Source organism: Oryctolagus cuniculus, chromosome 10 (genome assembly GCF_964237555.1).
Source record: "Oryctolagus cuniculus chromosome 10, mOryCun1.1, whole genome shotgun sequence".
Classification (NCBI taxonomy): domain Eukaryota; kingdom Metazoa; phylum Chordata; class Mammalia; order Lagomorpha; family Leporidae; genus Oryctolagus; species Oryctolagus cuniculus.
In genome coordinates, this window is record NC_091441.1 from 44,166,533 (window position 1) to 44,193,067 (window position 26,535).

The following is a 26,535-nucleotide window of genomic DNA, read 5'->3' on the forward strand; positions in this document are numbered from 1 at the left end:
ATACCTGAGTTAGAAGACAAATTGCTGGAAGTTTTACAGACCAAAAAAACAAAAAGAAGAAATTAGAAAACTAAAAAGCAGTGTTTGAGATCTATGGGATGCTATAAAAAGACCCAACATATGGAGTTCCTGAAGACATGCAAAGAGAATGGGTTAGAAGGCTTTTTAGTGAAATAATTACAGAAAACTTCCCTAATTTGGAGATAGAAAGGGACGACCAAGAATGGGAAGCTTATAGAACTCCTAAAAGACATGACCAGAAAAGATCTTAATCATGACACATTATAGTCAAACTGTCTACAGTAAAACATAAAGAAAAGATTCTAAAATGTGCATGAGAGAAATGCCAGATTATTCTCAGAGAATCTTCAATTAGACTCACAGCTGACTTCCCATCAAAACCCCTACAGAGTAGGAGAGAATGGCAAGGTATATTCCAAGTCTTAAAAGAAAAAAACGGTCAACCCAGAATACTGTATACTGTAAAGCTCTCATTTATGAATAAAGGTAAAATGAAGACCTTCCATAACAAACAGAAATTGAAAAAATTTGTCACCACCCATTCAACTTTACAAAAGATGCTTGAGAATGTGCAAACAGAGAAACATAGAAACATCCTCATCACTATGAAAGAATGTGAATGCAGAAAATCTCCCAGTAAAAGTCCAAAGGAAAGGCCAGAGCCGTGGCTCACTAGGCTAATCCTCCGCTTTGCAGTGCCGGCACACCGGATTCTAGTCCCGGTCGGGGCTCCGGATTCTGTCCCGGTTGCCCCTCTTCCAGGCCAGCTCTCTGCTGTGGCCAGGGAGTGCAGTGGAGGATGGCCCAAGTGCTTGGGCCCTGCACTCCATGGGAGACCAGGATAAGTACCTGGCTCCTGCCATCGGATCAGCGTGGTGCGCCGGCCGCAGTGCGCTGGCCACGGCAGCCATTGGAGGGTGAACCAACGGCAAAGGAAGACCTTTCTCTCTGTCTCTCTCTCTCACTCTCCACTCTGCCTGTCAAAAAAAAAAAGTCCAAAGGAAATAAAAGTAAACCATAGGAATATTTATGGAAAAAAATTGTAGGGCCAAGTCATACTTACCAACAGTAACCTTGAATAGTAACTCTCCAGTTAAAAGATATGGACTTGCAGAATGGATTAAAAATCAAACCCAAACCCATCTATTTTCTACCTACAAGAAACACGTCTCACCAGCATAGATACCTGCAGACTGAATGTGAAAGAATGGAAAAAGACATTCCATGCTAACAGAAACCAAAAAAGGTTTGGTGTAGCCATCCTAATGTCAGACAAAATAGACTTCCATACAAAAACTGTTAAAAGAGACAAAGAAGGGCACTATGTAATGATTAAGGGATCAATTCAACAGGAAGATGTGACTATTATAAACATATGTGCACCTAATTACAGGGTACCCTGGCTATTTAAAAGAAATGTTAATGGATCTAAACAAGAGCTAGACTCCAATACAATAGTAATGGGGATGTTCAATACCCCACTTCCAGCAATGAACAGATCAACTAGACAAAACCATCAAGGAAACAAGAGCTAATTGCCACTATAGACCAAATAGACCTAATGTATTTCTACAGAGTTTTCATCCTACAGTTGCAGAATACATTCTTCTCATCAGTACATGGAACTTTCTCTAAGATTGACCACATGCTAGGCTATAAAGCATAAGAAAATTTAAAAAATCAGAATCATACCCTTCATCTTCTCTGACCAAAATGGAATGAAGCTAGAAATCAACAATTGAGGAATCTAGAACATAAGGAAACACATGGAGACTGAAGAACATGCTCCTTAATGAACAGTGGGTCATGGAAGAAATCAAAAGAGAAATCAAAAAATTCCTGGAAAGAAATGAAGATGACAATATATCAAGACTTATGGGATACAGCAAAAGTGGTGTTAAGCAGAAAGTTTATAGCAGTTGGTGCCTACATCAGTAATTTGGAAAGGTACCAAATAATGCATCTCAAGGAGCTAGAAAAACAATAGCAAACCAAACTCAGAACTAGTAGGAGAAAAGTAATCAAAATTAGAGAATAAACAAAATTGTAACCATTTTTCTTGTAATAGTGAGCTTTTCATTAGTTTAACCAAAGTATCAGAGAGGAACAATTTAGGAAGGAATAAGGCTTGTTTTGGATTACACCCTGCAGGTTCAAGCCTCATTAGTCTGGCCTCTGGTATTATAGTGGGACAAGTGTGTCAGAACAACACGTGGCAAGCCATGAAGCAGAGGGAAGAAGGAAGCATGCTCTTACTTCACATTCATGTGTTGGTTTCACATATAGCCTCAATAATTTGATCAGGGGCACTCCACCCTAACAACCTAATCCAATCCAATCTCTTCCAAAAAACCCACCCTTCGGCATTATGATGGTAGCAAGGTTTCACTCTAATCCATCAGTTGTCAGCATAAGACTATGAGGTTTTATCATATGCAAGAGTTTTGGGACCAAATCCTTTCCAATCCACAACAGTTCTATTTTGGCCTGTATGATGTATTGTTAAGTGATTTTGTGTTTAACCTTTAAAGATTTATCTATAATTCACATACCATAAAACTAACCTTTTTAAAATTTACAATTCAGCATTTTTAGTGTAATTACAAAATTGTGCAACCATTAACCATTATGTAATTTTGTAATACTTTCATACTTGCCTCGCTTCTCCCCCAAATCATATGGCATTACAGTCACTCCCTATTCTTCCTTTGCTCCAGCGCTGTCAGCCACAGATTTACTTTTTATACCGTAGATATGCTCATTTTGAACATTACCGATAAATTCATATAGTTGGATTTATTTATCTGTCTCTTTTAAACTAGGATAATCTCATCAGGGCCCTCCCATGTTGTAAAATGTATCAATTTTCTTGTTTTTTTGTGGCTAAGTAATAATCTGCTTTATGAATATTCCACATACTATTTATACATTCATCAGTAAGTTAATAGTTTCCATTTTGAAGCTATTATGAGTGATGTCGCTATGAATATTCTAGTATAAGTTTTTATGTGGATATATGTTTCCTTTTTGTTGGTTTAAGACAGAAATGGAATTAATGGGTCATTTTGTTACCCAATGTTTAACTTTCTGAATAATTGTCAATTTATTTTCCACAGCAGCTGCACTAACTTCCATTCAGATAGTAATATATGAGAACTCTAGTTTCTCCTCATCCTTGCCAATACTTATTTTTCTAAGCTTTATTATTGTAGACATCCAGGTGTGTATACAGTGCCATCTCATTGTAATTTTAATACTATTTGTTTAACTCTTTTACTTAGTGTAGGATTAACTATATGATCATTAAATAAACAAGAAAGAACCTTGTAAAAATTAAGAGTGGGAATGTGAGAGGGAGGGGACAAAGGGTTTGAGTGTGGGCAGAAGGGAGAAGAGAGGGCAATATCACTATGTTCCTAAATTTGTATATATGAAATACACAAAACTTGTATATTTTAAATAAAATTAAAAATAAAATAGAAATTAAAAAAATTGTATTCCTCTAATGACTAATTATGATAGTGTTTTTAAATTGTCTCAGCCATTTGTGTATCTTCTTTGGAAGAATTTCTATTTTCTCATTTTGAAATTGTATTTCTCTCTTTTTATTAGTTCTTCATATATTCTGGAAGCTAGAATTTTTCATATATATAGTTCTAAAATTCTGGGAACTATGTTTTCACTTATTTATAGTGCCCTTTTAGCACCAAATATTTTTATTTCTGATTTTAATAATTATTTGTTTCTTTGATATATGTGAAAAACTATTACCTACTCCAAGATGCAGTGATACAGAGGAAAAAAAACCTCAGTTGTACTCTAACACAGAACATTTCTGTGACCCTAGGTGTTCAGAATGGTTCTCCCCCACACCAAGCAATTCTGCAGCGGGTTCTCCTGGGACACCAGCTGAATATCCTGTGTCTCAATTACAATGTTGCCTACCTAGGGATATTATTGTCAGAACCAACAGGTTGAGGGCTCAGTCCTAAGAGAATGCCCCTCGTTGACAAGCCAGTCACAAGTATGGGTTGTAGCCTTGGCTTTTTTATCTTTTAAATATTTATTTATTTGAAAGATGGAATGACAGAGAGGGAGAGACACATAGATGTTTTCCATCTGCTGGTTCACTGCACAAATGCCTACAATTAGCCAGGGGCTAGGCCCAGCTTGAAGCCAGGAGCCAAAATTCTATGCATGTTTCCCATGCAGATGGCAGAACCCAAGTACTTTGGTCTTCATCCACTGCTTCCTAGGTGCATTAGCAGGAAGGCGGTTCAGAAGTGGAGATTAGCGAGGGCTTACCCCAGTCATTCTGATAAAGCATGAAAGTACACAGATCTGTAGCTTACTTATTTAAATTTCCCGACTGTTAACAAGTTATAGAGGTGAACAGACAGATGGAAGAGATTCAGATGGGAAGAAGGGAAGTTCTATGCCCCCTGTGGATTTTCCACCTTCCGGGAACCTCAAAATGTTCCACTGTCTGGAAGCCTTCCAGATGTCTTCTTTTGGATTTTTACAAAGGCTTAATCATGTAAACATGATGATTGCGTTATTGGCCAATTGTGATCAATTTCACCTTCAGTCTCTCTCTCCCCTTTCCAGAGGTAGGGTAAGTGGAACTGAAACTTTCAGCCCTCTCACCACATGATTTAATCCCATGGCAACCATACTGAACCCATCCAAAAGTACACCAAGGGTCACCTCATTAGAATGCAAGATGCTTTTTATCAGAAAATTGTAAGGAAGTTGAAAATTCTTTCAGGAAACAAGGACCAAAGATTAAATGATAGAACAAAAGTTCTCCTAACATCTCTATCGCTCAGTAAATTGCAAGGAATTGGGGAGTTCTGTGCTGCGCACTAGGAGCAGGTATCACTGTGTACATCTCTGGCTATTTTGTACAAGTTTGCAAAGATTTACACTTATACTTTGATCTAATATTTTATGGGTTTTAGCTCCAACATTTTGGGCTGTGATCCATTTTGATTTAGTTTTCATGTGGTTTGAGATTGGATTCCAAATTCATTCCTTTATATGGAAAGTCATTTGTCCTAGCATCATCTGTTGAAAAATACTATTCTTTATCATTGAATGTTCTTTATACCCTTGTCAAAAATCAACTAATCATGTATCGGAGCCTGTTTCTGAAGTCTCAATTTTTTTCTTTTTAAAGATTTATTTATTTATTTGAAAGTCAAAGTCACAAAGAGAGAGGGAGAGACAGAATGATTCCAACCATTGGTTCATTCCCCAAATAGCTACAACAGCCAGAGCTGTGCCAGTCCTAAGCCAGGAACCCAGAGCTTCTTCCAGGTCTCCCAGATGGGTTCAAGGGCCCAAACACTTGGACAATGTTCTGTTGCTTTCCCAGGCACATTATCAGGGAGCTGGATCAGAAGTGGTGCAGCCAGGATGTGAACCAATACCCACATGGGACACTGGCATCACCGGCAGTGGCTTTACCCACTATACCACAACACTGACCCCTCAATTTTTTCATTGATCTATATGCTCCTTCTTATTCTAGTACCACGCTGTTTTGATTATTATAGTTTGTAGTAATTTTTGAAAGCGAGAAGTGTGATTTCTCTATCTTTATTCTATATTTTCAGTCTTGGCTAATGTATATTGCTGTCCATGTGAATTTTGGAATTAATTTGACAATTCTGAAATAAAAGCTATTTGAATTTTTCTAGAAATTGCATTGAATTTATAGGTCAGTGTGGAGAAGTTTGTGCATATTAAACTATATCTTCCAATCAACAAACACAGGATGCCTTTTGATTTATGTAGCTATTCTTTTATTCCATTAAATATATACCCAATGTGCTCCCCCCCTTCCATTCACAGTTCCCAGTATTGTTGATATCTTGTCTTGTTATGATTTTTTACAGTTGATAAATTAATATTGATACATTTTATGTGCTAAACTCCATACTTTGCCTTATGGCTCACATTGTATTTTATAGGGCTATGGATTTTGACAAATTAGGATGTCATGTCCTACATCTCAGCTTTCTTTCTGCCTTTGGTATGAAGAGACTTCAGGAGCTGGAGTTGCTGGTTTGCCTTCCTGTAGGGCTAGGCTCTGATAAAGTAGCTTGCTTTGAGAGATGGTGAAAAACAGAACCCCTGGGTATATTTCAAAATGGTTATTTTTCACCCTGGGCATAATTCAAAATAGTTACATTTTCCTTCTCCTTCAAGAACCAGGAAAGACTGTTTCCCACGTCTTCACTGTTAGACCCTGGTGGTGTTCCTGGAGATAAAATAATTGTGCAGAACACACTAAGAACATAAACCCAGAAGTCTTTAATTCTCAAGCTAATCCACACTCAGCCTCCAGCAGGTCACAGGGAATAGATACCTTTGCTTTAGTTTTTACTTCCTTCTCATGTAGTTTCAGGGTCAACCAGGGGTGAAGGATTACAGTTTTCCTACTTGTTCTTGGCTCCAGCAATTTCTGCTTCCAGTAAGCTGTGATTCTCTATATTTGCCGGACTCTGGTTTTGGGGGAGTGACAGTTAGCATTGTAACATTGATTCCCTGATGGATCTAAGAATAATTGCTGATTTTCCCTTCAACTTTTTATCTTTTTATGAGGACAGAGTGATCACTTCCAAGGCTTTTATATATCACAGTGTAACTGGAATTTCCAAACTGAGTGTTGATTTTTGTTTGTTTTACTGATCTCTATAAACTGTACTTTGTTGGTTTTTGCTTTTTTCAGTTTATGTTGAAAACTGTATATTAAAAAACAATATCATGTGAAAATTGTGGATGTCACATTCTTCTCTCTTTTGTTTTCCTTGCTGATTCTTAGAGTTGTTGATTTAGTGACATTTCTGAATTGTTCCCCTTAATGTGTATTTGTCTATTATCTTTGGCTACTAAAGTCTCCACTGAGTTGCCCCAATTGTCAGTTAATGAATGAATAGATATTTATTTAAATGCCTGGATTCAATAAACCTCCAAGTCTTTGCCCAGGGTCTCTGTATGCATGTTGAGATAAACCTTCCACACTCATCCAGAAAAATGACAACTTTGCTTTTACTTTTACTTCCAGTTCATGCAGAGTATTAAGGTCAACCAGAGGTGAAAAATCAGGGTTTTCTTAAGTCTTTCTTGATCATGCACACAACTTTGTAAGTAGGGTCTTCCAGGAAATTACCATTTATGTATAAATATGACAATTTTTGGGAATAAGGCTTAGAAATACCTCTTTTTTTGCTTCCTGTGGTGTTAAAATGTGGTCTTTTGTTTGTCAAGGCTCTGCTGACCTAAAGAGTAGTGGTTAAGACTAGTGAAAGTTAAAATACCACAAATATTGTGTTTGCTTAAGACTTTCCAGGGTTGTTAGAAGTCTGTGGTATATTTCTAGAGTTTTGAAAGTGTTGATTTTGACAGCTTTGTCTTTGTTTTTCATTTGCATTAATGGAGAAGTGGATTTTTATAGGTTCTTATTTCATCTTTTTCTGTGACATCTGTGTTTAACTTTTGTCTTATACTGATTTTTGTCCCAAGATAAATATTCTTATTTGAAATTCCTGTGGCTCAAGCTTGGAACATTTCTGTGGCTTTCTATGTTCACTCTATTTTGTTTTCCACAAACGTACCACTGTCAACTGTGTCTCTTTCAGTATTTCTGCAACACACCATATTTTATTTAATCATTGTTAAATAGCAAATTTATCAAATATGAAGTCACTTCGTTCTAAAGTTGCTGTAGTTTACATTTTACTGTCAAATAGTGTAAATAATTTCCATGTGCTTAATTTTTTTTTATTTTCTCTCATTTGAACCTTTGGATAAATATTGGCAGTCTTTAACTTTTAAGTTAAATAATACCTGAAATATACATATATTATTTTGGTGTCATATATAGAGAAAGTAACTGTGCACATATGCCTTATGGATTTCTGTCTTGACTCAAATATGGTAAAACTATCAGTTTTCATGTATTGTTTAATCATTAAATTTAAGCAATGTATGTTTAAATGTTATATTTCATGTTAACTTTTATAATGTATTCTGAAAATTTTGTAATTCTGTAACCCATTAGGAATTTATCTACATATATTTGTTACTGACAGAGTGGTTGATGAGTACATGCTACTGAGATTTTTTTGGTGTACTGAATACTGCATAATAATAGCAATAATCACTAAAACAGAAACACTTTAGAGCATCAACTTACTTCAATCAATGTTTGTAAGAGTTTCCTATATATGCAGTTCTGTGTATTGAGAAGTTTAGTATCCTTAGTCTGCTCATTATTTCATGCAGAAGTATTCTCTTGGGGCAGGCATTTGGTCTAGTGGTTAAGACGCTGGGTAGATACCCGTATCACATCTCAGAGTGCCTGGGTTGGTGTGCTGGCTCTGTTCCTGGTTGCAGCTTCCTACTAATGCACACCTGGGGAGGCTGCAGGTCATGACTCCAATGTTTGTTTCCTGTCACCTACATGGGAGGGATGGATTGAGTTATGAGCTCTTGGCTTCAGTCTGACCCAGCCCTCGCTATTGTGAGAGTTTGGGGAATGAACCAGCAAATGGGTGAGTGCCATTTTTCTCTCTCTCTCTTTCTCAAGTAAATAAACAAGTAAATGTTAAAAAAATATTCTCTAATTTCTTCATTTATTCTGTCATTCCTTCAATAAACATGCATTAATACCTACTATATCTGTGATCCTTTATTAGGTGCCAGCAATACAGTGGCTATTGTCTAAGTTTCCTGACTTCATGAAATTTGCATTGTCAGAGCAGAACTGATATGGTGATTTAGGAAAAGTATTATGAATGATGAACTCTTCAGGATATAGTTTTTTATATGTTATGTTATTTTCATTTTTTTGGAAGGTAAAGAAACAGCAGGAGAAATCTCCCCTCTGCTGGATAATTCCCCAAATGGGCTAAAGCCAGGAGCCCAGAACTCAATCTAAGTGTCCTATATGGATGGGAGGAACACAAATACTTTAGCCATCATCTGCTACCTACCAGGATGCACATTGACAAGAAGCTGGATAAGAAGCCGAGCTGGGATTTGAATGAGGCACTCTGTTATAGGATAGGGACGTCCCAAGCTGTGACTTAACCACTGTGCCAAGTGCTGACCCCTGAAATTCAGGATACTCCATTCCTACATTTCAATTATTGATCTATATTAGAATATATCGCAGTTGTATAGGCTTTGACTTTGCAGTTTGAATCTAAATTGATTTCTTAAATATTTATTTTAGATGTCTAAAGTTGTTATACAATTTTTTTTCTGGCATGCTTGTGATTTAATTTATTATGTGTCTGATTTTTTCATAGAGAAGCAATTTCTTCTTTCTATATTGATCTATATCTATCTATCTATCTATTCACACACTTTTTTTTTATTTGACAGAGTTAGATAGAGAGACAGAGAGAAAGGTATTCCTTCTGTTGGTTCACCCCCCAAATGGCCGCTACAGCCGGAGCTACGCCAATCCGAAGCCAGGAGCCAGGTGCTTCCTTTTGGTCTCCCATTTGGGTGGAGGGGCCCAAAGACTTGGGCCACCCTTCACTGCCTTCCCGGGCCACAGCAGAGAGCTGGACTGGAAGAGGGGCAGCTGAGATTAGAACCCAGTGCCCATGTGGGATGCTGGCGCTGCAGGTGGAGGATTCACCAAGTGAGCCATGGCACTGGTTCCCTCTTTTCACACACTTTTAAATTTTCCTTACATTATTAGGTAAAGTTAAATTCATGTATTTACAAAGCTAGACTACATCTCCCTTATAAAAATGTGCACACATTTGCCATAATTTTCAAATTTTCTTTAACATCTTTGCCCACTTTTAAAGTTTAGAAATAATTATTGAATTTCAAATAAAATAGTGCCAGTATTTTTATATTGGTTATTAGGTTGTAAAATAAGATTTTTACAATAGTTTCTCTTTCTAAAGTGGCACATAATTTCTGTTCTTGTTTATTTAAATATTTTATGTTCCTGTAACATTTTGTACCATTCTGAAAAAAAAATTAAGAATCCTAAATGTCAATATGCTAAATATTATTTTTTTTACTTTTATTTAGTAAATATAAATTTCCAAAGTACAGTTTATGGATTACAATGGCTTCCCCCCCATAACTTCCCTCCCACTTGCACCCCTCCCATCTCCTGCTCCCTCTCCCATTCCGTTCCCATCAAGATTCATTGTCAATTACCTTTATATACAGAAGATTGATTTAGTATATATTAAGTAAAGATTTCCTCAGTTTGCACCCACACAGAAACACAGAGTGTAAAATACTGTTTCAGTACTAGTTATAGCATTAATTCACATTGAACAACACATTAAGGACAGATCCCACATGAGGAGTAAGTACACAGTGACTCCTGTTGTTGACTTAACAATTTGACACTCTTGTTTATGGCGTCAGTAATCTCCCTAGGCTCTAGTCATGAGTTGCCTAGGCTATGGAAGCCTTTTGAGTTCGCTGACTTTGATCTTATTCAGACAGGGTCTTAGTCAAAGTGAAAGTTCCCTCCTCCCTTCAGAGAAAGGTACCTCCTTCTTTGATGGCCCCGTTCTTTCCACTGGGATCTCACTTGCAGAGATCTTTCATTAGGGTCTTCTTTCTTTTTTGCCAGAGTGTCTTGGCTTTCCATGCCTAAAATACTCTCATGGGCTCTTCAGCCATATCTGAATGCCTTAAGGGCTGATTCTGAGGCCAGAGTGCTATTTAGGACATCTGCCATTCAATGAGTCTTCTGTGTATCCTGCTTCCCATGTTTGATCATTCTCTCCCTTTTTGATTCTATCAGTTAGTATGAAATATGCTAAATATTATTCAATGTTTTCTTACAGAGTTTACTTTTTTAAACATATTTACTTGTTTATTTGAAAGGCAGAGTTACAGAGATGTCGGAGAGAGAGAATGGTCCTCCATCTGCTGGTTCACTACCCAGATGGCTACAACAGCTAGAGCTGGGCAGATCTGAAGCCAGGAGCCAAAAATCAATTCATAATGGATCAGGGATTTGAATCTACAACCTAATACCTTCAAATTATCAGAGGAAAATGTTGGGAAAACTCTGAAATACATTGGTCTAGGCAAAGATGTCTTATAACAGACCCCAGAAGCACTGGCAATAAAAGCAAAGATATGTAAAGGGGATTACATCAAGCTAAGATGCCTCTGCACTGCAAAGACAACACTCAACAAAGTTAAGTGGCAAGAGACAGAATGAGAGAAAATATTTGGAAACTATGCAACAGATAAAGCATTAATATCCAGAATTTATAAAGCACTAAAGAGACTCAACAACAATAAAATAAGCATTACATTTAAGAAATGGGCAAAGGGGGCTGGCACTGTGGCACATGGATTAATCCACCATCTGCAGTGCCAGCATCTGTATGCATTCCAGTTTGAGTCACAGCTGCTCCACTTCTAATCCAGCTCCTGCTGCTGTGCCTTGGAAAGCTGCTGGAGATGGACCGAGTCCTTGGGCCCCTGCACCCATGTGAGAGACCTGAAAGAAGCTCCTGGTTCCTGGCTCCTGGCTTTGGCTTCATCCAGCCCTGGCCATTTTAGCCATTTGGGAATGGGAGCTTGCTCTCTCCCTCTCTCTCTCTCTCCTCTCTCTCTCTAATTCTGATTTTCAAATAAATAAAATAATAAATCTTAAAATAAAAGAAATGGGCATTGAATAGGCATTTTTCAGAAGAGGAAATTCAAATGGCCAGGATCACTAGCCATCAGGGGAATGCAAATACAAACCACAATGAGGTTTCACCTCACCCAAGTTATAATGTCTATCATACATAATAAAAAAAATACATGCTGGCAAGGGTATGAGGAAAATGCTATTCTAATATACTGTTGGTGGGAATGTAAATTAGTATAGGCATTGTAGAAGACAGTATGGGGATTCCTCAGAAATCTGACAATAGATCTATCTACCATATGCCCCAGCCATCCCACTCCTGGGAATCAACCCAAATGAAATGACATCATCATATGAAAGAGTTATCTGTATGCCCATGTTTATTGCAGCTCAGTTCACAATAGCTGAGAAATGGGATCAATCTGGGTGTCCAACAAGTGTTGACTGAATAAAGAAAAATGTGGTATATATGCACTATGGAATACTACTCAGCTGTAAAGAAAAATAAAATCCTGTCTTTCCCAACAAAAGGGATGCCACTGGAAACTACTATACTTAGTGAAATAAGCCAATCTCAAACAGACAAATATCATGTGTTTTCCCTGATCTGGGGTACTTAATATAGTATAGAAAGTATAATGTACTTGAGCAAACTTGACATTTTGAGATTTGGTTATTGTTTGCAGCCCCCCCCCCCCTTATGTCTACTGTTGAGGAACAGTGTTTTTTTTTCTTCCTACTATTTGTTGGTATTTACTTAGTGGAGGGTTAATCTTATGATTATAAAATAAACTGAAAACATATCATTGCAAAAAATTTAAAAAGTAACAAAGTAGGAAGGAGGGGTGGAGCATGCACAGGAGGAATGGTAGGGTGGGTACTATCACTATGCTCCTAAATCTGTACGTACAAAATACATGAAATTTTATCACCTTATATGAATAAACAAAATGGGAAAAAAAACTTATCACTGCAACCTTTGGCAGGGGAGTTGCCTCTGAAAGTAAAATATTTATTTTTATCTTAATTTTTTTAGGTCTTACATGTCTCAAAATAAAGGCTCTCAGAGAAAAGGCACAGGAGAAGACAGATCCAGGTACCCACGGTGGTATAATTTTTCTATTTTTTTCTATAACATTCAAAATTATAAATATAAGAAAAATTCAAACCTTTTTGTCTTTATAATCTACCTTTTCATTAAAAACTCATCTATTGATAGAATGTTATAATTTCCATTTTTTTATTTACTATCAAAGCATTCATATGGAAGTCTAGATATACCTACATGTATATTTTTAATAGATGATTAAGAGGAGAACATCTGTATCTAGGCCATAGACAGAAGTGTCCATTATTTCAGGTTTCTCTGTACTCTCCTGAACAAAACAGTGCCATATAATAGCTAAAGTGCTGTAATATTAACTTCTTTGCTTCTCTTTTTCAACTTCAGTGTCACACATGTATGCATTCTTAAAGTATGTACTTTGGTTTGACATATTTATTAATTAAAATTATGTGACATTAGTATTTGTGTTGCTAGCTTTGTTCTTCATTGCAATCACTATCCAGGCTGTCACTTTCTTTTGTTATTTGTATATTTCTACCATTTATATACCTCTGTACAATAATACCATCTGTTATATTGCTGTTCCATTTTCATCCTTTCTTTTGTTGAAGGACATTTAGTTGTTTCAAAATTATAGCTTTTTGAAACAATGCTCTTAGAAGTATCTTCATATCCATGTATTTTTCTAATGCATGCTGGTTAGTAGAACTTAGAGGGATATGATGTATGTGCCATTGATTATCAGATAATACCAAAGTACAGCTAATAGTGGCAAATTGCAATGTCAAGCAGTTTAGGAATGGTCCAGTTGCTCTATTTTTTTTTTACCACTTGGTATCATTAGGCTTTTAAATTGTTGACTGTGTTCGCGTTATGTAATAACATAATTGCGGATGTAATTTGAATTTGATTCACTACTAATGAAGTTAGTCTTTTCATGTACTTCTGAGTATTTTTCACTTCTACTTTTGTAGACTGATCATATCTTATATTTCTAATATTCTAATTGAAATATTTTTCTCTTTTTAAATATTGTATCTGTTAGAATTTCATCACTAATGAAATACCTGAAGCAGGTTAATGTTATAAAAGAAAGAGAATTATTTAGCTTATAGCTTGGGATGCTGAAAGTGCAACAGCCTGGCAGATGCTCTTTTAAAAAAAAAGGTTTATTTTATTTGAAAGGCAAAATTAGCGAGAGAGATAGAGAGAGGGAGAGAGAGAGGAAGAGGAAGGTCTTCCATCCTCTGGTCACTCCCCAAATGGCCACAACTACCGGAGCTGGGCGGATTCAGAGCCAGCGGCTTCCTCCGGGTCTCCCACGTGGGTGCAGGGGCCCAAGGACTTGGACCATCTTCCACTGCTTTCCCAGGCCATAGCAGAGAGCTGGATCGGAAGTGGGAAGTGGAGCAGCCAGTACTCGAACTGGTGCCCATATGAGATGCTGGCACTTTAGGCCAGGGCTTTTATCTGCTGTGCCAGCACCAGCCCTGGCAGATAATCTTGCAAGGGATCTATGGTAGTTGGCAATGGTGGGAACATGTGCAGTGGCAAGCAATGACTGTCAACACAGGGGGCCAAAGGGAGCCTGAGTGGAGCCAGGCTTAGGCTTTTATAACCAGTTACAAAAAGCTAATACAACTATGAAGCTTAAGGTACAGGTGATTTCTCAGAGAATGCCTTTCCTTGCTTTTGCAATAAACATAGAACTCTATCAATATGGTACAATCTTAAGAAAAAAAAATTGAGGGCTTCAGATTTCCTTGGTATGCATATAGATGAAAATTGAACCTACAAATTCTAGATATTGGATAGCACCAAATTTTGTTTAAGAGGATATAAGGAAACAGGACAATGGACATGTCTCATGCCTGAGTAGAATTGAGACAGCTGTTTTCTTCCTAATCATTTTTAAAAAATATGTACGTATGTGTATCCACACATCCCAGTGAGGAACAGGCAAACTTCATGAGGATGAGGTTTTTGTGCTCATTTTGCCTTTTCTTTTTCAATCGTATATTCAACATAGAAAATTTCTCTACATTTCCTTGAGTTTTGATAAAACGTGCCAAGAGTGGGTGGGTTTCTTTCTGGTTTACGTTTATTTAATTGTATCCCTTGACCATTTAAATTCAATGGGAATTTTATAGTTTAGTTAGGGATTACAGGTCTACCTTTTTTATGCCATAGATCCTTTGAAGCCTATTGAATCTTATACCGCCTAGCTTGAGAATCATTTAAATGGAACATAAGATTATGAAATTATGTTGAAAGTAAACCTTTTTCCTCTCCAAGTTCATGGAAAATGCTGTCCATTTATTTCACAGTAGGAATTCCTGAGGCTAAGCTATGGCTTATTGCTTTCTGATATTTAACAAGACATCAAATCCAATCCAGTTCTTCCAGGAATTGCAAATGACTTTTGTGTAAATGGCACTATGAAGGTCTGGTTAAAACTTTAGGTCTCTCTTGCCTGAAATTTTCTGAGTATTTTCTGACTGTCTTAGCCTTTCATTTACACACATGCACACACACACACAGAGTTTTCACATTTTACCAGTAAATCAAGTACATTATTATTTATGAGTAAAAATTGAATTCACAATGTTATTTCTATTATATGAACACATCAGAAAGATATTTTTATAAAATGTCAGATGTCTTTATTTTCTAGTAACTTTTTGTAATACAGAATTCTTTAACATATTTGTTAATTGGAAATGAATTTTCCAGGTGAATCAATTTTAGGTGAAAAATTTCTAATTATTTTAAAATTGTGTAAACTGTAAGATTCATATGTATATCAATTCTGCCTTATTATGTTCTTTATTGCTATATATTGATTAATATAAGCTGCATATGTTACAGATACATTATTATGACTTAAATTCTCTCCTTATGGTATTTCTTTAAATTCCTTTTAGAGTTTAGAAGTATATTGTTTTTTCTAATATTATATGATATTTTATTATATATGCATTAATATTTATTAACTTTTATTATAAAATAGTAACTTCAAATAGTGTTGAGCTTAAGTTTTAGATGTCTTTATTTTTTGGTCACATCAGTATTTTTTAACAAAAAAATCCTATATATTTTATTTATAAGGTTTTATGTATCATTTTATTTGATTACTTAATTTGGAAACATTTAAATTATTCTCATAAGAGCTATTTGATTACCACTATATTTTATTATTTTTATACTTTTCAACATTTTCTTACAGTTTATGTTTTGCATATATTTGCTATGAATTTATTTTTGCCTTAGTTTTATTTAGTGTGATTTGAAGTACTAATATCCTATTTGCAATGGTTGGAAAATAAAAAATTTTGCAAGCATTTAAATCTCATTTTATGTATATATGCACAATCAAAATTTTTAATGCATCTAGAGTAACAATATATTTTTATTTTAAGATTTGTAGATAGAACTGCATTCAAGTCTTTAATTGGTAATTTTATGTATTTGATAAGTATATACATATGTGAAACCATCACACTCTTCTAGATAGAATATATTTCTACCACCTCAGAAAAGTCATCACGTAACATAGGCAACCACTATGTTGTTTTTATCACCAATGTTTTGCCTGTTTTTGAGCCTCATAATAACAAAATTACCCAGTCCAGTCCAGTAAGTTTTCTCTGACTTCTTATGCTCAATGTGTATGTGAGGGTCACCAAGTTACATCATGTATTTATAGCCAATTCTTTTTCACTGCTCAGCATTTTACTGTTGCCAGACTGCAGGATTTTTTAAAATATATTTTTCTCATGCTATACCTTTAGATTGTGCTGAGTTTCCACTGTTAAAAATACAGTTATCATAAATGTTCTGAAGCAATATTTTTTGTGGACCAATACTTTCATATCTTGGGTAAAAACCTTGGTGTGGAGTTGCTACACTGTGGAGTAGATATACTGATATTTATCTTTTTAATAAATGGTCAATAAATAATATGTGTATGTTTTTAAAGATTTATTTTTATTTGAAATTCAGTTAGAGAGGGAGAGACACACACACTCACAGAGGGAAAGATCGATCTTCCATCCATTGGTTCACTCCCCAGACTGGCTGCAATGGCCAGGGCTGGGCCAGACTGAAGCCATGAGCTTCATCTGGGTCTCCCATGAGGGTGGCAGGAGCCCAAAAACTTGGGCCATCTTCTGCTGCCTTTCCCAGGCAATTGGCAGGGAGGTGGATAGGAAGTTGAGCAAATGGGACATGAACTGGCTCCAGTATGGGTTGCCAATATCATAGGCAGCAGGTAACCCAGTGCACCACAACACCTATCCTGATCAATGTATTCTTAATTTTGAGAATTTTGAAATACTTGAGAATATAAATTAAAATAAAAAAATTCCATCTTCATCCTCTGTCTTTCCAAAAGTAACCCATCCCAACTGTGTTGTGATCTAGAAACTATTATCCACAAGTTATCAATCTCTTAGCCTCTACATAGATCTCCTTAAAAAGCATGATGGCAATTTTTTTGGTACCCTGACACTTTTTCCCATTTTTTAATTTATATAAGGTGAACAGATTTCATGTATTTTATTTATACAGGTTCATGAGCACAGTCATTTCCACCCTACCTTCCCTGCTGCCCATGTTCCCACCCTCCCTCCTCTTTCCTTTATTATTCTTTTAATTTTTACAGTGACATACTTTAAATTTATTTTATAATCATAAGCTTAATGCTAAACTAAATAAATAATCCAACAAATAGAAGAAAATACACTGTTTCTTAACAGTAGAGACAAGAGCTGATAATAATAATCAAATCTCAGAATGTCAATTTTGCTTATGTACATTCCATTTTTAAAATTCTGTTAGTACAGATTAGGGAAAACATGATATTTGTTTTTGGGGACTGACAATGCACTAAGTATAATGGTTTCCAATTGTATACATTTTGTTGTGAAAGACAGGATTTCATTGGTTTTTATGGCTGAGTAGTGCCTTGCTGCTTTTTCATGTGGCTGTGTATCTTGGACTACTTTCTATATGACATAACTCTGTTTCAGTAGCATTATGTTACTGAATACCTTCTTGTGAGAGTTACTTGAACACAGAACATCTAAAGATAATCATCGTAGAGTTTGTTTAATATTTATACCACATTAGCTTCCTCAGTGTTGAGCACTTTCTCAACATCGTTTTGTATATTGTCTTGCTCATTTTAAAATTTCATATTGATTTCTCACTGAAGTATTTTTCCTTTTCCTTTGAAAGACAATGCGAGATTGGTTTTATTTGGTGCCCCAAATGAAACTGTTAAAGTTATCCATGAAAGTAAGATGACAACTACTGAAGGTGAGAACTAAATGTAAATCACATACTGAACAACATAAGCTGTGTTTGTAATCATTTGCTTTTGGTGTCAGTATTTTATTTTTAAAGTTATGCATTGTTTACTTCTGGAATTTTAAATGTAATTCTTTAAACTTCAATTTTTAAGGATTTTCTATTTATATAAGGTGAACAAATTTCATATATACAGATTTAAGAGAATAGTGACACTTCTCACCATACCATCCCTCCCATCTATGGCCCCATCCTCCCTTCTCATTATTGTCTTATTTTTCCTTCGAATTTTTACAACTACATACTTTCAGTTTATTTTATAATTACAAACTTAACTAAATAAAGAATTCAACAAGTAGTAAGTAAAAAAATCATTATTCCCCAAGAGTGCAGACAAGGTCTGTAAAATATAATCAAGTCTTAAAATGTCAATTTCACTCATATACATTGCATTTTTTGTTCTCTGTATATTAGTTACCACAAGCTAGGGGAAACATATGATATTTGTCTTTTTGGGTCTGGCTTATTTTCCTAAGTATAATGATTTCCAATTGCATCCATCTTATACCAAATGACAGAATTTCATTCATTTTTATGGCTGAGTTTTATATATATATACACACACACACACACATACATACTATGGAATACTGCACAGTCAATATTTTTATTAAGAAATAAATTTCATGAATCCATGTTAGCACTTGAAGTATATGTGATATTAAGAGTATAATATTATACTATATTATTAATGTGCAATATTGTCTTATAAAATTTATTATATGATTTCAGAAATGCATGAATTTTCAAAATAAACCTTCTTAAGGCACTCGTGCCATGATTGCTAAATAGAACTTAGCAGTTTACTGGGATATGTTCCTTAGATGGAAAAAAAAATAATGTTTTGAGAGTACAAAATTCAGAATTAAAATTTTTAGTGAGAATCTAAATATTATCTCTGAAAGTATTTTTATTTTATGTGGAATGAGTTGAAAATAGTTGAAGGAATGCATATATTTCATCTTTAAGGGATTCCTCTCAGATCTCTCTGATAGAGAACTTTTCATATTTGTGAAAAAAAATCAGTCTTGCTTTTGGGAAATTTCTGCTCTGGAGATTTTGTTCTACAAGATAAAATTGGAATAAGTTACATTATGATTTTTTCATCTATTTCAGCCCAATAGAAATCTCAAATAGAATTTTAAGACCTTGGCTTAAAATTTTATTGCCCATGATTAGTTATATGCCATAGTTAGTTTTGAAATGAGTGATTTATGAACCAATTAATTTAAGACACTGTGGTTTCAATGTGCTCATGGAGTAGAGATATTTAAGAAATGATCCTTATACAAAGTGTGTCATCTTACAGGCCAAATAAATTACAAATACATATGTCAGTTTGTACAACAAAAAAAGAATGGCAAGCTAGGGTAACAGCAGAAATGACACAAGGTAGTAGTACATGCCAAATGGATACTGTGAATAAGAAATACTTCAGTATTTTCAGTAAGATCAATGTGTATAATCTGCATACAAATTAAGAGAAATGATAATGGATGAAGAAAGATTTGAATTGAATATTAGAAGATGCATTTGTATATGAAAAGAGAAGTGCAGAGTGTAAGCAAGCAGAACAGAGTGTGTCAAATTACAGTGTGGGAATAACATAAAATGGGGGAAGATAAATTCTTTTGAGGATAGCATAGGAAGAATTCAGAAATTTGAAGCTAGAAACTGATTACCTTATCATTATTTAGACTTATAGGCAGAAGGATGTGTTCTATGGAGTATCAACAGATCTGTAAAGGATTAGAGAACAAGGCAGAGGACTTGTTAAGATTTGGTGGTTTTCTAGTCCCTTTAGGTTTAGACTGAATAGTGCATACAGATCTAGGAACTTGGATGAAAAATGGAAAATTCAAAAATTATTTAGTCATTACAAACTTTTATAACAAGGATGGAAAGGTAAGAAAGGAAAGGAAATTGAATGGAGTGAAGATACATTTTCATTTTAACAGATGCTGGACTTGAAAATGAGGTTGATCCCTTCAGCACTACCCATGGTTTGCTGCCTTGGACAAAATCCAAATATCGGAGGGAGGGTATCCAAAAGTTTTATCTTAAAATATATTTACTCTCTTATCTTTTTTTATTTGTCAAATAGTTCTTCAGTATCCAGACTGTGTTAGGCACCATTCTCATTGCTGGAATTGCATCAGATCCAGAAAGTTCACATTAAGCTGTTTTTTTTTTTTTTTTTTTTTTTTTTTTTTTTTTTGACAAGCAGAGTGGACAGTGAGAGAAACAAAGAGAAAGGTCTTCCTTTGCCGTTGGTTCACCCTCCAATGGCCGCCGTGGCCAGCACACCGCGCTGATCCGAAGCCAGGAGCCAGGTGCTTATCCTGGTCTCCCATGCTGGGGGTGCAGGGCCCAAGCACTTGGGCCATCCTCCACTGCACTCCCTGGCCACAGCAGAGAGCTGGCCTGGAAGAGGGGCAACCAGGACAGAATCCGGCACCCTGAGCAGGACTAGAACCCGGTGTGCCAGCGCCGAAGGAGGAGGATTAGCCTATCGAGCCAAGGCGCCGGCCACGTTAGGCTGTTTTGTACTCAATATCAGTTCACCACACCTCATCACAACCATTGATACGATTTGTATTTTACCATTCTAAAATTTCAAATGAATGAAATCATTCCATTTGTACTTTTTCATGTTTATCTTCTTTCAATGACTTGAAAAAATACCTGTGTTTTTTATCCTCCTTGTTGTGTAAGTCAGAAGCTTGCTCGTTTTTCACCCAGTGACATTCCCTTATGTCACTATTTCACAATTTGTATATTTAGCCATTGATGGAAATTTGAGGTTGTCCAGTTTTTGGCAACTATGAATAAAGTTATTATGAATATTCACATACAAATATTTATATAAACATATTTTTATGGGGAAATACAGAGAAGTAGAAGGCTGGGTTCTGTGATAAAAATATGCTTAATTAAAAAAATACATATTTATTTATTTGAAAGGCAGAAATAGACAGAGACAGGTAAACAGAAGGAGATCTTTTATCACTCCTCAGATACCCTCAACTGCAAGGGCTTTGCCAGGCTACACCCAGGAGCCTGGTCCTCAGTCCAACTCTCCCATGTGGGTGGCTGGGACACAAATACTTGAGCTGTAACCTGCTGCTTCCCAAGATATACATTATCAGGGAACCAGAACCAGTAGTAAACCCAGGATTCAAACCCTGACACACATAGGGGTTATAGGCATCCCAAGCAGTATCTTAACCACTGCACCAAACTTTTTAAGAAAATACTGAAATGAGGCCCCTGCCATACACGTGGGAGACTCAGAAGAAGCTTATGGCTCCTGGCTTCAGCTGGCCCAACCCATTTGGGAAGTAAACCATATATATATATATATATATTATATTATTTATTATGATATATAGTATATATTATTATATATTAATATATATAATATATTACATAATATACTATACATAATATATAATATAATATATTATATATAATAATATATTATTATATATATTATCTATGTATGTAACTCTGGCTTTCAAAATAAAAAAACAAATATTAAAAAAAATACTGGGTTGCTTTCCGAAGTATTTTTTCTTTGCAAAAATTTGTTTATTATTTAAAAGAAATTATTAATACATTAGATTCTTGTGGTCACAGCAAATGCATGATAATTTCTATAACAAAGTTTTATCAATTCTCATGTTATTAATCAGAATTAATATGATATTAATACAAAGGAAACAGATTCAATGAGGTTCATAGATACAATTATAAGACTAGCAGTGTCCAAATTCCTGTTATTTTACATCCTCACTAACACTTGGTTTTGCCTGTCTTGAATTTTAGGTATTATAGTGGGTCTTAAGTGGTACTGAACTGTTCATTAAATTTGCGTCTTTATCCTGATGCCCGAGAATATTGAACATCCTATCCTGTCTTGTGCTTATGAGTTAGTTGTATATTATCTTTCTTAACTTTTATTTAATGAATATAAATTTCCAAAGTAAGCTTATGGATTACAATGGCTTTTCCCCCGCCATAACTTCCCTCCCACCCACAAACCTCCCCTCTCCTGTTCCCTCTCCCCTTCCATTCACATCAAGATTCATTTTCAATTATCTTTATATACAGAAGATCAATTTAGTATATATTGAGTAAAGATTTCAACAGTATGTACTCACACAGACACACAAAGTGTAAAATACTGTTTGAGTACTAGTTCTAGCATTAATTCACGTTGTACAACACATTAAAGACAGAGATCCTACATGGAGAGTAAGTGCACAGTGAGTCCTGTTGTCTGTTGTTGAATTAACAATTGACACTCTTGTTTATGGCGTCAGTAATCACCCTAGGCTCTTTTCATGAGTTGCCAAGGCTATGGAAACCTTTTGAGTTCGCCAACTCTGATCTTATTTAGACAAGGTCATAGTCAAAGTGGAAGTTCTCTCCTCCCTTCAGAGAAAGGTACCTCCTTCTTCGATGGCCCATATTTTCCATTGGGATCTCACTCATAGAGATCTTTCATTTAGTTGTTGTTGTTGTTGTGTTGTTTTTTTTTTTTTTTTTTTTTTTTTTTTTTTTTGCCAGAGTGTCTTGGCTTTCCATGCCTAAAATACTCTCATGGCTTTTTAGCCAGATCTGCATGGTTTAAGGACTGATTCTGAGGCCAGAGTGCTGTTTAGGACATCTGCCATTCTATGAGTCTGCTGTGTATCCTGCTTCCCATGTTGGATCATTCTCTCCTTTTTAATTCTATCAGTTAGTGTTAGCAGACAGTAGTCTTGTTTATGTGATCCCTTTGACTCTTAATCCTATCATTATAATCAATTGTGAACTGAAACTGATCACTTTGACTAGTGAGATGGCATTGGTATATGCCATCTTGATGGGATTGAATTGGAATCCCCTGGCACATTTTGTTTTATTTATTACAGAAAGGGGTAGAGACAGAAGGAGAAAGAGAGGTCTTCCATTGGCTGGTTCATTCCCCAGATGGCCACAACAGCCGGAGTTGAGCCGATCCAAAGCCAGGAGCTTCATCCAGTTCTCCCACGTGGATGCGTGGGCCCAAGGACTTGGGCCATCTTTCCACTGCTCTCCCAGGTGCATCAGCAGGGAGCTGGATCAGAAGTGCAGCAGCCTGGACTCGAACTGGCACCCGAATGGGATGCCGGCCCTACAGGCCGGAGCTTTAACCTACTCCACCACAGCATCGGCCCCTATATTATCTTTTAAAAAGAGTCTAAATCTTATAGCCACCTTCTAAATAATAAAATGTACATTTTTTTCTGTGTATTCTGGACTATAAGTCATTTGTCAGAGATTTTATAAGCTGTATTTCAGAGGGCACTCCTACATGGGTTTTGGGGTGTTTCTCTGCCTCATTCTGTCTTCTTCAGTTCCCTGCCCTGACAATGCCAGGTACTTACACTGGCCATAAAACTCATTTACACCACAACTCATCAGGGTTGCCATGATGTACTCTGCTCCCACATCTCTGTCACAGCTAGACAGCTGCCCCCTTGTGAGATAGTTCAGAGATTGTTGCACTCAGCCTCACACATCTCTGTTCTCTGGCGTCAAAGATTGCACTGCCCATTTCCCAGTGTCTGAAAATGGTTGTCGTAATTCTTTTTCTAGATTTAAAATTGTTTATAACTGGAGGATGGGTTCTGTATTCAGTTAATCATTCATGAATGGTAGTGGAAATATTGTTTGAAGGGACTTAAGAATGAAGTGTCCATATTGGGGAGAGAACACAAACCAGATTACAGCATAGTAAAAAAGTAAAGGATGGCCTGAAGATAGGTAAGAACATTTAAAGCTAATACAACAAAATAACAGTGTGATCAGTTTTTTTTTTTATTTGAAACACACATACACACATACACACATACACAGACATACACACATACACTGTGGGAAAGTGAGAGACAGAAACAGAGTAGAGAGACTGAGATCTCCCATTTGCTGACTCTCTTACCAAATACCCTCAATGGCCACACCAGTTTGGGACCAAAACTGGAGACTTAATCCATGTCTCCCACTTGGGTGGCAAGAACCCAGTCACTTGACCAACCATTGCTGCCTTCTAAGGTCAATATTAGTGGGAAGCTGGAGTGAAGAGTTGAAGCTTGATATTGTCAAACTGATGGTTAAGAATAATATGTCAGTATAGATTTAATGATCTATGATTATTTAAAAATTTATTGTATTAGGGGCTGGTGCTGTGGCACAGAGGGTAAAGCCACCACCTGCAGTACCAGCATCCCATGTGGGAGCTGGCTTGAGTCCCTGTTGCTCTTCTTCCAATCCAGCTCTCTGCTATGGCCTGGAAAAGCAGTGGAAGGCAGCCCAAGTCCTTGGGCCATTGCACCTGCGTGGGAGACCTGGAAGAAATGTCTAGCTTTGGATCTGCACAACTCCAGCCATTACTCTCATATGGAAGTGAACCAAAAGATGGAAGATCTGTCTCTCTGTAACTCTGCCTTTCAAAAAATAAATAAATCTTTAAAAAAATTTACTGTATTAGTAAAATGCACATTTTTTCATTTATAACTGTTTATAGCCTTTTCCTTGCAGTCTCACTGAACTATATTTTACTTTTTACTGGTTGGACTCTTTATTTAGTAGAGTAATAATTGGAGTTACAGATTTAAGGAAAGCACATATTGAAAACAGAAGGAAAGTTAAAACTGTGGTGATACAACGTCAGATTATTGGGATAGGGTGAAATATTATGTAAATTTTAAATTCATTGAACAGGAATAGTTCACAGTTTATTAGCACAGTATTTCTTTTGTTTTCTCTCACAATCAGCCGGTCCATATTAATCCACCAGTGGACATTTCTCATTGCACAGACTCAGCAAACCTCAACCTAGCTCAGAGCTAAGAGAGTCAAGTCTTTTATGGATTAGTTCTGAGCCAGGATGTTGTAGTTGGGAGTGTGTTTAGAGAGAATGAAAATCCTGCCTAAGAATCATTTAAATACTCACACTTACCATTTGTGTGCAGGCTTTTCAATCAGGAACTCAATTTATGTTTGACTAAAATCACTGATTATTTTATAAAATTTTTTGAAGATTTATTTTATTTATTTGAAAGGCAGGACAAAAGAGAGGGAGAGGGAGAGGGAGAGAAAGAGTCTTCCATCCTCTGGCTCACTTTCCAAATGGCCACAGTGGCTGGGGCTGGGTTAGGTTGGAACCAAGAGTCTAAAACTCCATGTGGATCTCCCACATGGATGGTAGGGGCCCAAGTGCCCAGATCATCATGTGCTGTCTTCCCAAGCACATTAGCAGGAAGCTGGATTAAAAATTGAGCAGCCAGAAGGTGAACTGTAATCCATATGGGATGCAGTTGGCAGCATAACCTGCTATGCCACAACACTGGTCCCTATACCATGAATTTTTAGGTGAAAAAGATCTTAAATAATACCCAACTAATCTATTCATTTATTAAGCAAAAAAATCTGAGGTCTAAAGACTGAAGAGTTTTTTTTTAAAGATTTATTTATTTGAAAGACTTACACAGAGAGAGAAGGAGAGACAGAGAGAGAGAGGGAGGGAGGGAGGGAGGGAGGGAGGTCTTCCATCCGCTGGTTCACTCCCCAATTGGCCGCAATAGCTTGAGCTGTGCCGATCTGAATCCAGGAGCCAGGTGCTTCCTCCGGGTCTTCCTACGTGGGTGCAGGGCCCAAGGACTTGAGCCATCTTCTACTGCTTTCCCAGGCCATAGCAGAGAGCTGCATAGGAAGTGGAGCAGCAGAGACTCGAACTGGCACCCATATAGGATGCCGGCACTGCAGGCAGCTCTTTACCCGCTATGCCATAGAGCCGGCCCCAGGACTTTTAACTGATGATACACAGGTAGTTATGAATCAAGAGAAAAAAAAGTGTACTAGTGTAAATGAAATTTTGATTATACAAGAGTACTTTGAAAAGATCATGAAAATTGATTAAAAGATGTTTATTTTAATATAAAAAATTTGAAATCCATTGCATGCTTTTATAATAAAAGGTGTTTTCCATGAACTTTGTGAAGCTCCTTCATGTCATGTCATAAACTAGATAAAATTAAAAACAAATGGAAAACTGTAACTTATACTGCACGTTGGCTGGAATAAAATCTGTAATAAGAACTCCTAAATTCTGGTTGTATCTTAATCTGTTCATGATGTCATATATATCTTATATGCTTCAGTGAAAATTTAATTTCATAGTATTTCATTTCCCTGATTTTATCACATATAAAACCTTAATCCTAAATCATAGGCATGCTTTGAGAAATTGATTGATATTTACAAAATGGTTATGAGTGGTGCAGTCAAGAAAAATAGGAAATTTACCCTTTCTATTCATGTTTTCTCTGCATTTAATGAAGCAAAACAAATGTTTTCAGTATAAAAGCAACTGCCTGATAGTGAAATGCCTGTTAAAACTTCTTTA

General features: G+C 36.2%; 1 protein-coding gene across 9 annotated transcripts in view; it reads left to right on the plus strand.

Annotated features, from left to right (window-relative positions):
* CCDC178 (coiled-coil domain containing 178) overlaps window positions 1-26,535 on the plus strand; it is a 604,881-nt gene that overhangs the window by 41,547 nt on the left and 536,799 nt on the right. For all 9 annotated transcript variants that reach the window (XR_011379371.1, XR_011379370.1, XR_011379372.1 and 6 more), the window contains exons 3-4: window positions 12,702-12,761; window positions 17,970-18,050. Coding sequence is in view for 6 of the 9 variants with exons in the window: in XM_051851309.2 (XP_051707269.2) it covers window positions 12,702-12,761; window positions 17,970-18,050 (141 nt within the window). In the remaining 3 variants the exon portion in view is untranslated. The remainder of the gene's footprint in view (window positions 1-12,701; window positions 12,762-17,969; window positions 18,051-26,535) is intronic.